This window comes from Melospiza georgiana, chromosome 1 (genome assembly GCF_028018845.1).
Source record: "Melospiza georgiana isolate bMelGeo1 chromosome 1, bMelGeo1.pri, whole genome shotgun sequence".
Classification (NCBI taxonomy): Eukaryota; Metazoa; Chordata; class Aves; order Passeriformes; family Passerellidae; genus Melospiza; species Melospiza georgiana.
In genome coordinates, this window is record NC_080430.1 from 42,330,036 (window position 1) to 42,343,258 (window position 13,223).

The 13,223-nt window shown below is 42.5% G+C and overlaps 1 protein-coding gene across 1 annotated transcript in view; it reads left to right on the top strand.

Annotated features, from left to right (window-relative positions):
* The window catches only part of CNOT10 (CCR4-NOT transcription complex subunit 10), a 32,291-nt gene extending 21,337 nt beyond the window's left edge, over positions 1-10,954 (top strand). The window contains exons 13-19 of the mRNA XM_058039115.1: positions 168-248; positions 4,905-5,018; positions 6,383-6,513; positions 7,270-7,305; positions 7,407-7,534; positions 8,772-8,847; positions 10,660-10,954. Coding sequence (XP_057895098.1) covers positions 168-248; positions 4,905-5,018; positions 6,383-6,513; positions 7,270-7,305; positions 7,407-7,534; positions 8,772-8,847; positions 10,660-10,814 — 721 coding nt within the window. The 3' untranslated portion in view covers positions 10,815-10,954. The remainder of the gene's footprint in view (positions 1-167; positions 249-4,904; positions 5,019-6,382; positions 6,514-7,269; positions 7,306-7,406; positions 7,535-8,771; positions 8,848-10,659) is intronic.
* The last annotated feature ends 2,269 nt before the right edge of the window (positions 10,955-13,223 follow it).

Sequence of the window (13,223 nt, forward strand, 5' to 3'; positions counted from 1 at the left end):
TCCTTCTCAAGTAGAATGATTAGGATAAGAACATATGCCTCAATCTGTGAATGACTTCAACTCCCTCTATTTTAAGCTGCAGAATTTATGTTCTTTTAAATGGAGTGAAAAAATGCACTGAGAATTTTTAAATTGTCTATTATAGTAATACACTGTTTTTATTCTAGCAATAAAAGTCACGAAGGGGATAAATTCATTGCAGCTCCTCCTTCTTCACCTTTGAAGAAACAGGAATTGGAGAATTTAAGGCAAGTAAATTATGTCAAATATTCATCATTAAAAAAGCCTCTCCCTTAATTGTGATTCCTAGGGGTCTTTTTGTAGCCACCTGTGATGTTGAATTGTAGCTGGTAATCTTTTTTTCAAATGTGTGTGCTTCCTTTCTTCTGGGCTTTGAATCTGAACAAATAGAAACCATCCAGCAGAATTGCAGCTTAGGTAGATCAGTCTGCTTGATTCCAGTATTGTAAGTTTGGTGTTATATACTGGGCAAAGCTGAAAATAGCAAGTCTCATAAGGACAAATCTAAAAAGCCTGAGAATGGCTGTTGACATTGGTGGAAGGGGATGGAAATTCCTGTATGTACCTTTTCCCCTTAAAACCACAGCAAAGCTAGTTTAGAATTCAGTCCCCACATTATATGCTTGTTGGATGGGAAAAAAATGAAAGTGGAAAGCAGCATAAATGCTTTTACCATTGAGAATGGTATTCCTTTCAGCAGGAATAAATCCCTAGTTTACATAAAATAAAAAGCAAAAATGCCTCTGTCCAGGCATTTGACTTTCTCACAATGGAAAAATATATGTAAAATTTCATTGTAGATTTCTTATGTGTTCTCAAAGATCCTTAAACTGCGTGTTCAGAAGTCTGAATGTTCTCCAGGTGGAATAACTCACGTGTGTGTAAATAAGTATCATTTTATCTGGAGTCTCTCTACTTTTCCCCAAGATTACCATTTACTGGCAATGTTAATTATTTCAGGTGGCTTCCAGCTTGTTGAAAATCTCTTATTATAAAGCTTGCACCTGTTTAGGAAAAAGAAATCTGTTTTAAGTTTCTATTATGGACAAAGCATACAGTAATTTCCCACTTGAACTCTTAGGTAAACATTCTGTTTCAGCCTAACCCCAGGTAACCTATGTTTTATAATGACCAGCTTAACCTTTTCTTTGCTCCACTACATGTAGCAAATCTTTTTGTACTCATTTAAAAGTACCTCAGGAGGAATCTGTGAGGCAACATCGATTATTTATTCTGGAGTGGTACAAGAGTGTGCTACTTGAAATAGAACATGCTGGATTAAAATCAGTGATGTGGGTTGCTTGTGGGTTTTGTGGTTTTTTTCTCCTCCTGACTGTTGAAAGTGTGGCTGCCACATGTCAAAATTACATGGTGTCAATTTGTGATTTTTTTTTTTAATACGTAGTCTTATTTTTCACAATCAGCTGTTGTTATCTACTGATGAAATCTGACAACATGTCAGGAAAAACTTAGCAGTTCAGCAAGAAGTGAGCTGCTTCTGGTAAAGAACTTCATATAAGGAAAGGAAAAACATTGGGGTTTTTTTTTCACTACATACTTTGGTTTAATCTAGAGGACTACACATTCCTAGAAAGAGGTTCTGCTGAAATTGTTTCTAAGCTTCTGAAGATGTGAATAGCAAAATACATTACACTCAAATAGTAGTCCTGTAGCCTTGCTCACTAAGGAGCTAAGTGAGAAAATTGAAATTCTTGTTGAGTCCAGGAAAATTAAGAAGAAAGGATTCTGGATGTTGTCAAGGATTATCCTGAGGAATAGGTATCTATTCAATTTTTTTTTCCTGACAAGTTGCTGAATTGAAAAACCTCTATTACTTCTAGAACTGAAAAGGGACTCTGAATGCTTTTTTTGGATGATTTTATAGAGTTGTGCATCCTTGTAAGAGTTAAAAATGCCTGACTTACCTTTGCCCCTGAACAGTTTTTAAAAGCTAAAAATATCATCTGGAAAAGGTTTACATGCCCTCTATATTGCTTGATACTTCTGCACAAATTGGTGGACTAGTTGAGTGGACTATTCTCATAAAAAGCAGTAATTCAATTGCAAGGTTTTAAAAACAACAAGCAGAAGTCTTGGAGACTTCTGAGACTTGAGAGGACACCAATCATTGCTAAGAATTTATGCATTGGAAGTAGAAACTCCAGTTTTTTTCTTCTGAGTTTCTTCTAAACAATCTTCCTTGGTGCTTCTCATCCTTGGACAAGCCATTTCCCCTGCTCTGCTCTCAGGCTGTGGTATGTTCCACACACCACAGCCACTAACACTGTTTGGATACATCAAGAGAAAAGATGTTCTGCTAGACCATGGTTCACAAAATGCACATTTGGAAAATTTTGTGGATTTTATTGTAAAAGTTGAGATGGACAGCAACAGACCTTGTTGTAGTCTTTCTCCCTAGATTGAAGGTGTTTGTGTAAGAACCCTAATTTTGCCCCTCAAAGCAGATAGAGTTAAAGGAATCATTTGTTTTCTCCACGCTTACCCAGTTTTGCCTCAGTTGAAAGGTTGCAGTGGTCTGTTTGGCTCTGTCACAATGCTAGAAGCTTACAGTGATTATCACCCATAGCTGTTTCACTCTCTTCTTCCTCACTCTTAGCCACTGTGTACTTCTTCCCTCATCTCCCCTTTGCTGCTGCTGATTTTCCCCTTGGAGAAAGCACAGTCTGCATTCTGTATTTCTTAGTATTTTGTATTGTTTGTCTGTGTTGAAACATAAAAAGTAGGTATTTTGTATATATTGTTGGGCTTAGCTGTTTGAAATTATTTAACATTTGTGACGTTCTCTTAATGGTTCAGAAGTGTCATTTTTGGTGCCTTCATACTAAGTTTTGAAGGACTGGATTTGCTCTGGCTTGCCATTTCCCTGAGAAATAAAGCGAGGCAGATGTGGAGTTTGGGTTCCGTAAACTTAGAGTCTGTGTGGGCTGACAGATCCTGTTGCCTAGACCTACACAAGAGGCTGTTTGACATAATCTGGCAGTTTAAAAAAACATTTTTCTTTTTCCTAGTGCAAAGGCAGTTTTATTTAGGGCATGTGGAGGCTCGGTGATGCTGGAAGTCTGCCGTGCTCAAAGGCGACCTGCGGAGTTTTGTCAGAATCCTGAGCGGGGTGAAACACTAGTTTGTCTTTTCCCTTGTGCTGCAATTCTTCTGCTCCGGTTGGCTGTCAGCTCTCCTGAGCTTCGGTTCAGCCAACTCAACAATGGATCCAAGTGCAAGAACACAACTGCATGGGAGGAAATCTGAATGTTTTCCTCCTTAGATGACTTGTTGCTAAAGGCTTTTGCCTGCTCTTATGTGGCAGCAAACAGTGGCTAGTGCTTAGAGCAGAGGAGTAGGTTTCATGCTGTTGTGTGATTGGAGCATGTGTTGTGTTTGAATTTACACTTGCAGAAATAAAAATAGGCTTTAAAAAAGTTGTGGGAAATGTAACACACATTGATGGGAAGGGCAGTAATAACCTACTCTGCAGGCCCTAACTTGTGTCTAAGGGTATTTTGCTGGTGACACGCAGCATCTCTGCTGATTTAAAAGCTGTACTTCCTTGAGGTAGAGACAAAAAGAGGTTAGTTAGAAGCGGGCTGTTATTGCAGAGATTTTTTTCCCCATTCCATCCCCCTTCCCAGTCACAACCTTTCAGAAATATTTTAGGTTTGGGACTTGAGCTGGGGAAGCTTTCCTCTCCCTCTCTCCAGCTTTTGTATGTGCTCAGATTAGATGTGACATCTGGACACGGTGGAGAGGAAGTGGGGGGTAGGGGAAAACACTGGAGAAGTTTCTTATCCTACTTGTGCATAATTAAGGAGCATGCCTCCTGGGAAAGGGGAATAAAGGCACCCCAGGCCCTGCCATGAATGACATGACTTACTGCTGGACCGAAAGCGGGCTTGACAGTTGCCAGAAGGTTGGGCAGTAATAGCCCGCCGACCAGCGGGAGAGCCCGCGCCTCTCCTCCCAACCTGAGACCCCACTCAGAGCATCCACTCGTCCTCCCTGGAGAGGAGCAGAGCCCTGCTCACAGCAGGGTGTCCTGGGCAGAGGCTTGTGCCCTGAGGACAAGGCAGCCTGCGCTGAAAGATGTTTTACCAAGTGGAAAATATGCCCAGGAACAGTGTTTGGAGAGGGGGGCAGTTATTACAAAGTGTGAAGCTTGGCCTAATGATGGCGTCCTGATGTGGGGTTATTGTTTGAAGATGGAAAATGTGAGTAGTTCAGATTTCATTAAATGAACTGCCAGAGATTTTCTGGTTCTGGAAAGATAAGCAAGTCTGTGATGGCAACAAAATGCCATGGATCACTCAGAGTCTTGGCACTGGGTTACAGCCCTCAACTGAACACAAAACTGGAAGTACCAGATTCTCCAGTGTTTGTCTCCCTGTGTGCAGATGTTGTTCAATAGAAGAGTGAAATATGTTACAGCCTAATTGATAGCTACTGTGTGTCTGTAGGGTGTGTCTTATAGCAATCTACTGTTCTCTACAACAGATGGGGAGGGCAGAGGAATACAAATGGGTCCAAGGCAAGACCAGTAACAAGAGTGTGAGAAAGGGAAACTGCCCATGAGAAAAATGACACATGGTGAAGTCCATCATTTTTAAGTCTGTTATTTATGATGAAAACTGCAAAATGTTACTGAGCACACCATGGTGATCCTTGGTTTATATTCGTAGGACAATCAAGCCCATAAATAATGAAAACTCTTTAACTTCATGGTTAGATAGGAAGTCATTATTGAAAGTTTGATATATTTCTTTAGCACTAAACAAGAAAGAGGATTTAACAGGTGTGTTTGGAATCACAGAATTCTCCATTTAACATGTTGACTCTCCCCCTCTCCCCCTTGTTTTGTCTGTTTCTTCCAGGTGCTCGATCCTTGCGTGTAGTGCTTACGTGGCTCTGGCTTTGGGGGATAACCTTATGGCATTGAATCATGCAGATAAACTTCTGCAGCAACCAAAGCTCTCAGGGTCTCTTAAGTAAGTCTGATGGGGTCATTTCTTCTTTCTCAGCCCTGTTTTTTGCTGGACAGTTCTGAGTTGAAGCATCCAATGTCTGTATTTGCTTGCCAAATTTGTGTCTGATGCAAAGAATTGCTTGACCTGCTCCTGTTCTTGTTGAAGCCCTGACTAAATGCCCATTGATACACAGGAACATGAATTCCCTCCTTTGTATATGAATTCCACATAATTTGGAATCAATTGCTGCTTTTGTTACTGTTTCTCCAGCTCTGGGTCCCATGCAGCAGCAGGACCATCAGGTCTCTGTGATTCACTGCAGGGTTGCACATGCTTGGCACAGCACAAGGGGCAGGGATGTGCAGCTGTGGGTAGCCAACATCAGCCCAAACCCACACAGCTGAAAGGTTACTTCTGAAACTACAGCCTCAGAGGGGAAGGTTTGCTCAGTCACTCAGGGTAACAGATCTTGTGTGTGCAGGACTGTCACTTCACCTGTCAGCAGCACTGTCACTGCTACTGCTGCTTATGTAGGTTCCATTCTGCAGTTTCTCTCGGTCGTCTCTCATTTGGCACTGTATTTTTTGGAAGGATATTCAAAGTGCATTCTTTTTCTACCCAGCAGTTCTCATAGAGTTCTACAAATTCAAAAACGGCAACTTCAGTCCTATCCATCTGACACTGCACTCAATGCACAAGATAAAGTATAGCAGAAGTTTTTACAGTAGTAATATTTTTCAAAACTGGTAATATATGGTGGAAGGCAAGGTAACTCGTGCTTGTTTTTATATGCTGGCACCATGCTTTAAACTGGTCCATGCCAGTAAAATTCTTTGGCTTTTTTCTTCACACTACTGCAGCTCATCCTTTTGCACAGCCATTGTATTAGCAAGGTCTTTGAGGAGTTTGCAAGGTAACACATAATTTTGTGTTACTGTTATGTAATGAAAAAAATGCTAAACAACATTCTTTTGCAAAGACAAATAGGTGTGTATCTTGGTCCCAGGAAAATAGGTGCTTTATTTTTATTGAATGTAAATTAATGTAACACTTTAAATTGTAGATGTATCCATATTCTGGGGTGGCTTTTCTTAATTCTCTGAGTAAAGCCCCACCAAGATACTTTCTCTGTGGAATGGAACTCCTGTGCATGGATGAATTGTCATTATTTGGGTGTGGAATTTTTTTATAACTTTGGTGCCTAAAAGCAGTAAATGGTAGAACTGGGTATTATGACAATACCTTATGAGCAAGTTAACTTCCATGCTATTGTTCCCAGTAACAGTTCCCATGTGCTCACATCAAAAACTGCATTGTTTGTCTCTCATAACAAACTGTGGGGATTGCAGTGCTGACATTTGTACCCTGACCCTTTGCTGTTGTAGGTTTCTTGGGCATTTGTATGCAGCAGAAGCTCTCATCTCTCTAGACAGAATATCTGATGCCATCACTCACTTGAACCCCGAGAATGTCACTGATGTTTCCCTTGGGATCTCTTCAAATGAGCAGGATCAAGGTTAATGCATCCACACTTCATTATAACTGGCTATGCTTTCAGCTGCCTTCCTGCTGTAGCTTTGTAGACACAGATATAATGATGATTCAGACATTTTGTTTTAAGACCTGTAGGTTATTGCAGGGTACAGGAGGGTGTTGTGTTTCTGTTGTTGTGTTTTTATTTTCCTGGCTTCAGTTCTTACTTTGTGTTTGGTGTGTCTTTTCCTTGTTTGTCACTCCTATGAGGTGGTTAATTCTGTAGCATTAATAGGACTGTATATTGTAGTATTCTGACTTGTTTGAAGGGAATTCTTGAAAGCTGTTTTTGTTAAATATGCTATTATGGTTAAGTTTGGGTTTTATGTCATTTATTATCTCTTCCAGCTTTTTGGTCTTTAAACCAGGCTTTGTCATACTGCAGAATACTTTACTGAGATATAGGGAGTGGGGAGACCTTAATCTTAGTCCTCTTGTTGGGAGTGTGTATTCTGTTAGAGAAAAGTACTTCAGAACCATCTGTAGAGTCTACAGCAGCTCTGATTCCAGTGAAATGCCTGCAGTGTAAACTCACTGTACTCATCTGTAAATCTAAAAGCACAACACTGAAGATAGGAAGTCTTGAATGATGTAAACTCTTGAGCAAACTGATCTGTTTTCCCTCTTTAATGTCAGACTGTAAAGAAAGCAGAAAATTTGTATCTTTGTATTATTTTTGTAATAACCTTTAAAAAAGGTCACAGAACATGACGTGTTTGTGTTTGTTTTTTCTTTGCAGGGTCTGACAAAGGAGAGAATGAGGCAATGGAATCTTGTAAGTACCAGCCACTGTATTCAGCAGAGTACAAGAACTTACTTGGCCAGTTGGAACAAAAGTGTAAGGAAAAGAAGAATTTTATTTTCTTTTAATTGCAGCTGGCAAGCAGACCCCACAGTGTTACCCCAGTTCGGTCACGTCTGCTCGAACAATGATGTTGTTTAACCTTGGAAGTGCTTACTGCTTGAGGAGTGAATATGACAAAGCTCGAAAGTGTCTTCATCAGGTATGAGAAACAAACCTCAAGGCAGCTTTAGGGACAAATGTACTTCCTTCAAAGTGCCATTCAGATCACAGTGAGTTCTGGTGATTTCACAGCCCACCTTACTTGCAGACCCTGCTGAGATGATGGCTTTTCTCTGTCTTTATGAACCAGTCTCTATTAAAAACAAAATTAATTCCAAATTTCTTACTTGTGTAAAAAGTTCGATACCCCTACAGGCAGCATTTTCCTTTCATATCAGAACAGTGGAAGATGGCTGGGAAGCCTTTTCACGTTTTTTAAGTTAACTTGTTTGAGTTTTTTTTTGTGGTCATTTTAATGGTTTGGTAGTAATTGTTATAATTCAGAGAAGGTTTTCTCCCTAGTCATTTATTAACTCACCATCAGAACTATTATCTTTAGGGCTGTGAGAACAAACTACAGTTCTGCTGGAAGCATGCTCCTTGTCTGCCTCTTGTCCCAGGAACTCTCAAGTGCTGCTTTTGAAATGCTGTCTCCACCTGGCCTGTGTCACGTCACTTGGTCTTTTTCATGGCTGGGACCCATCTCTTTCAGCATGATGTTTCTCTTTTTGCAGCCACTCCTGTCTGTCAGGAACACTGCTTGGATGCATTGTTGAGCTACAAACTCAAACAGCAGCTTCCAAATTACTTCACAGTGGTTGTGTATGTGAACAGATTCAAATTCTTTGAGGCTCTCAGCTACTTAAGGCAGCTGTCTGGCTCTTTTTCCTGCTGAGGCTTCTTATGATGGGGCAGGTGTCTCTGCCTGGGCTCTGTAACACCTGTGTAAAGCCCAAAGGAGTGCAAGGCCACCCATAGGTGTAAAATACAGTGGGGCTCTGCATCTACAATAAATTCATTGACTCCATAGCTGAAAAATGGTTGTATATGGAAAGTTAATGAACAGTGTTTGTTAACTTTGTATTCTGAACTTTGGAGCAGTGGAGGTTACCTTCTTCACCTGTCACCTCAGCAGGAAACCACGCTAGGCTGGCCCAAGAAATACAGATCCATATGAACATAAGCACACAGCAGATGGTCCTGCTAATTAGTGTGAAACAATCTTGCTATGTAGATAATCTTGCAGTCTCTCCTTGCATGTTTAAAACTGATGGAATGTATGAGTTTGAAAAAAATCTGGTCTTAGTTGATGAATTGATCTTTTCAAGGGGCACTTTCTTTGTTCTGGATCTTTCTCTTAAGCACTTTTTCTCTCCACCCTCTTGTTTTTCAATAAGGCTGCTTCGCTGATCCACCCCAAAGAGATCCCTCCAGAGGCCATCCTGCTGGCTGTGTATCTTGAATTGCAGAATGGTAAGTTGGGAGGTGTTCAGGCAACCTAAGTCTGGGATACAAAGGCAGGAGGGCAGCACTCATCATTCCTGCTCTGCAGGGAGTTGTGCCACTATTTTGAACAAGACACTTTAGCCCTGCCTCCTTCTTAACCTGCTGTAGATCCATGTATGTGCACCTTCACTTCCATAGTTTGCCATCCTGTTCTTACACACACCTCCTAAATATTCATTTCCTGAGCTGAAGTTTTCTATCTTTAGTGCAGAGTTCAGCAGTCTTGGATAGGCTCTGTGGAAGTTTGCAGGCAACCCCAACATGGGAAGAGATGAGTTGACTCCATGTTTCAGAAGGCTGATGTATTATTTTATGATATATATATATATTATATTAAAACTATACTAAAAGAATGGAAGAAAGAATTTCATCAGAAGGCTTGCAAGGAAAAAAAGGAATGATAACAAAAGGTCATGACTCTTAGAGAGTCTGAGCCAGCTGGGCTGTGATTGGCTATTAATTAACATGAGACCAATCACAGATCCACCTGTTGCATTCTTCAACAGCAGATTGGTTTTCTTTTCCTCTGAGGCTTCTCAGCTTCACAGGAGAAAAAATCCTAACAAAAGGATTTTTCATAAAATATCATGGCTACATTCTCAGTAAAACTCTTGATGAAGTTTCTGCTATAAGGAGAGTTTGAAAAGCTTTCTCCATTAAAAGCCAACCACAATCCAAGTTTCCCAACGAAGCTGTGTCAAGGCTTGTGTAGCAAGTATGGCAGCAAAGCTTGTAATACTGATAATTTTCTCTTCCACAATGCTTTCCTTTGAAGGTTCACTTGGTTGGTAGGAGGGGAAAGCTCTACATAATGGGAAACTGGAAAGGTTGCACTTGAATTCTGCAGTGAGAGCAGACTGGTGCAGCTGCTGCTTGAAGCTGTCATGGTTGCAGACCTGTGCTCCTTGGGGGGCACTTCATATCCAAGTGTTGTGAAATGTTCTGTGTGCCTGTTCCCCTTCAGTGATGTTGCACTGCAGGCAGGCAGAGGATTTGAGCATTTGCATTTGGAATTGAGACTTCTACAATGCTTTTCTTACAAAGATGTTTCTAAATTGGAGTTTTGGAAACCTTTGGAAACCTTTATTTCTGCAATAAAGATGTACAGAGCAGAAAAGAGTAGAAAGTGGAATTTCCATCCCTCACCCTCTTCTAAGTACATGACTAAAGGAGGCTAAAGACATTTTTGTTCTATAAAGGACAACAAAATGGTGCATCTCTTCTGAAACGAAAACTTCAGGGAAAGAAAACTATGAGAGAAAAATACTCTCCTCACAACTCAGTGCCTTTTCTCCTGTAATTTTACAAGTTTAATTTTTAACAGAGTAAGTTTTCCATGTATAGTGGTAGTTGTTTGATGGACTGTACATACAGTTAAAAATCAGATTACTTCTTTTGAAAACATCTTTGATCCCCTTGGCATTTGCATTACTGTCTGCAGTGTCACACTGTGAGGGCATTTCGTGTGAGGTCTAGAGCCTCGCTGTGCAGCTGGGAGAGAGAAGAGGTGACCTTTGGGAAATTAGAAGGTGCTTTGGCATCTTCCAGCTCTGAGGTAAAAACTTGATGTCTTCAGCTAAGAATAGGTGGACTCAATCAAAACTAATTTTTTTCAAATTTCCTGTTGTCTACTGCTTTTCCTATCTGTGCCAGCATTTCACTGGAGAGGAGGGACTGCTGGTGTACCTGGCCTGGGCCCAGGGCTGGCTCATCAGCTCTGTCCCTGAACAGTAATTCATATGCCATTAAATGGGGTTTTAATTGAAACTTGTCTTGTAGGTAACACACAGCTGGCACTGCAGATCATCAAGAGGAACCAGCTGCTCCCTTCTGTGAAAACACTCTCTGACATGAGGAAAAAGCCTGTTTTCCAGCCAGTCCACTCCATCCAGCCCATTCAGATGCCAGCTTTCACCACTGTTCAAAGGAAGTGAGGTTGTGCTTGAATCTGCTGCTGCCCTGGTCAGGGGGGCTTGGGATTTTGTATATTTTTTTAACCTAGGACACCTGAATACCCCAATTGCTGGAGTGTGTTTGTTTATGTAAATTTTTAATAAAAAGATGTAAACCAAAAGACTTGTTTGTAAAGGTTATTTAATAAATGATGGTAGGTTAGCACCTGCTTTGAATGGGAGTGGTAGTTTATTTACAAAAAAAAAAAAAAAAAAAAAAAGCCAAGTATGTAATTCAGCTCTTTTTGAAGAGAATAGAGGGGAGAGCAGTGAGTGGAGAAAACCATTTACCTGCAGTAAAGTCCAGAAGGAGCAGTTGAGCTGTTGTGTTGGCTGCTGTTCTGACATATATAAGCCATGCTCTTCCTCAACAAAGAGGGAACCTGTTTCTGTTTCTTTTTTTTTCCTTTGTGACTTTTTTTTCCCTCTCTGGTTTTCCTTTGCCCAACAGAATGGTGTAAGGGTGCAGCTATGGAGGAAGCATGGATCTGGCTATAAGAAAAAGGTTGGGTTTGGGGTGGTTGTTTTGTGGGGAGCAGGGGTTGGGTGGGTGGTGGAGTTTTGGGGGTTTTTGGTTATTTTTTTTTTCTTTTGGAGAGGAAATTGTGGCAGTTTTTTAATCTAGTTTCCAATGCAGAGGAATACCTCTCGTCTTAACAAAAAAACATATTTGCCTTTTACTGAAAGGAAGATGGAGCATAATCAAGGACCTTGTGGTTACTGACTGTGAGCACAGGAGAGGCGCAAGATAATTGGAGCCCAGCACTCCTCTCACAGTCCCTCCAGGGCTGTTTTGTGCCATTTCAGCTATCCTGATAATCTCCAGGGCAAAGCTGAGCTACCACCTTATCTCCTGTGCTGCTGGCATTGTACTTTAGGTGCTGGCTGGAGGCAAAGGTCACTTCTCCCAGCAGCACCTTGGATTCAGGGCCTGCCCCTTCTGCTCCCAGTACCGTGAGTGGGAGGGAATGCACGTGTGTCCAGGAGAGGAAGGAAGGCAGCAGGATTTGTATCCATCATCTTGGAGAAACCAGCTGACAGAAACAGCACAGCAAGCCTATTCAACAATGTGCAAGTTGTGGAGTGAGCACAGGTGTGTCTCCAGAGGGAAGCAGCAGCTTGGGACCTGCTGCTCTGTCTCGTGTCAGATCAATCCTTTCAGAATCCAACCCAGTAGCTGCCTTTTCTATCACTGCAACGCACCCTTGTCCTCAGGTAGGGACAAACCGCTTAGAAACACTAGGAATAAAAAAGTATCAGGAGTAAGTTGGTAGCGATCACCTTTCTTGAAAGAGAGAAGAAAGGGAGCTGATAGATCTTTTACCTCAGAGCAGATTGACTGATTAAATACAAAAAGGTTCAAGATGCTCCCTGTGTGGTCCCGGGCCCTGAATGGAGACGATTCTTCCCCGCCCCCCAAGGAATGCGGGGCATTCACATGCAAAAGCTGCTGCGGCCGTGCCCGGGCTCGGTGAAGGATGCGGCTGTTTCCCAGATAAGGCTCCTCTTATCGCAGCACGTGAGCCGCGGCCCCGGGGCCCCGAGGCGGCTCCGCCCCCGCCGCAGCTGCGGGATGGACGGGCGGGGATGGCCGCTCTCAGCGTCCAGCGTCTGCTATTAACAGAAAGAAAAAATAAATATCATAACACGTCAAGGGAGGCAGCAGCCAAGGACCTGGATTCTCCCTTCAATCCTTTTGATCTCTGGTAGGAAAGAAGTGACGGTCAAGTAAAACGGGGAGCTGTCCTTCGGTAGAAAACGGGGAGCGTGAGCAGCCCGGGCTCAGCAGAGGGCTCTTAGTAAATCCAGTAATGCAGTAATGCTCAGCAGTTTGGTTTGGGCCCCTTCCTGAAGGAAAGGGTGCCCGTCCCTCTCTCTCCCCTTACCTCCAGGATCTCCCCTCCAGCAGCACAGAGGCTCATATTCCCAGAGCAGGAGAAAGGGGTGCAGTCCCTTTTCCCCCAGCACACACCACAAGCATTGCTGCTGCCTCAGGACTGTTCCTGCTCGGTGCCTGTGGCCACTGCTGTCACCTTTAGCTGTGCCCATGGCCCCGGTGCAAGGAGTGGCCAGCACTCATCCAGCAGTGTCCTGTGTCCTGAGCCATCTCCTGGTGTTCAGGGAGCTTTTGGGTACCAGCTGCCTTCAGGAGGGCACAGAGGAGCTAAGGGAATACAGAGTAACACAGAAGCTGGACAAACACACCTGCGCAGTCTTTGTCCCCACCTCCACAGGGCCTTCTCCCTTCTTGCCTCCCACTCGAAAGGATCTCTGTACTCCCGTCATGTTGCCAGCTGCTCCAGCAGGAAGAAGGCAATGGCCTGGTGATGGATTTTGATGGAGGTGCTGAGAGCCCTACAGCTGTACAGCTGATGCCCAGAAGGCATCTTG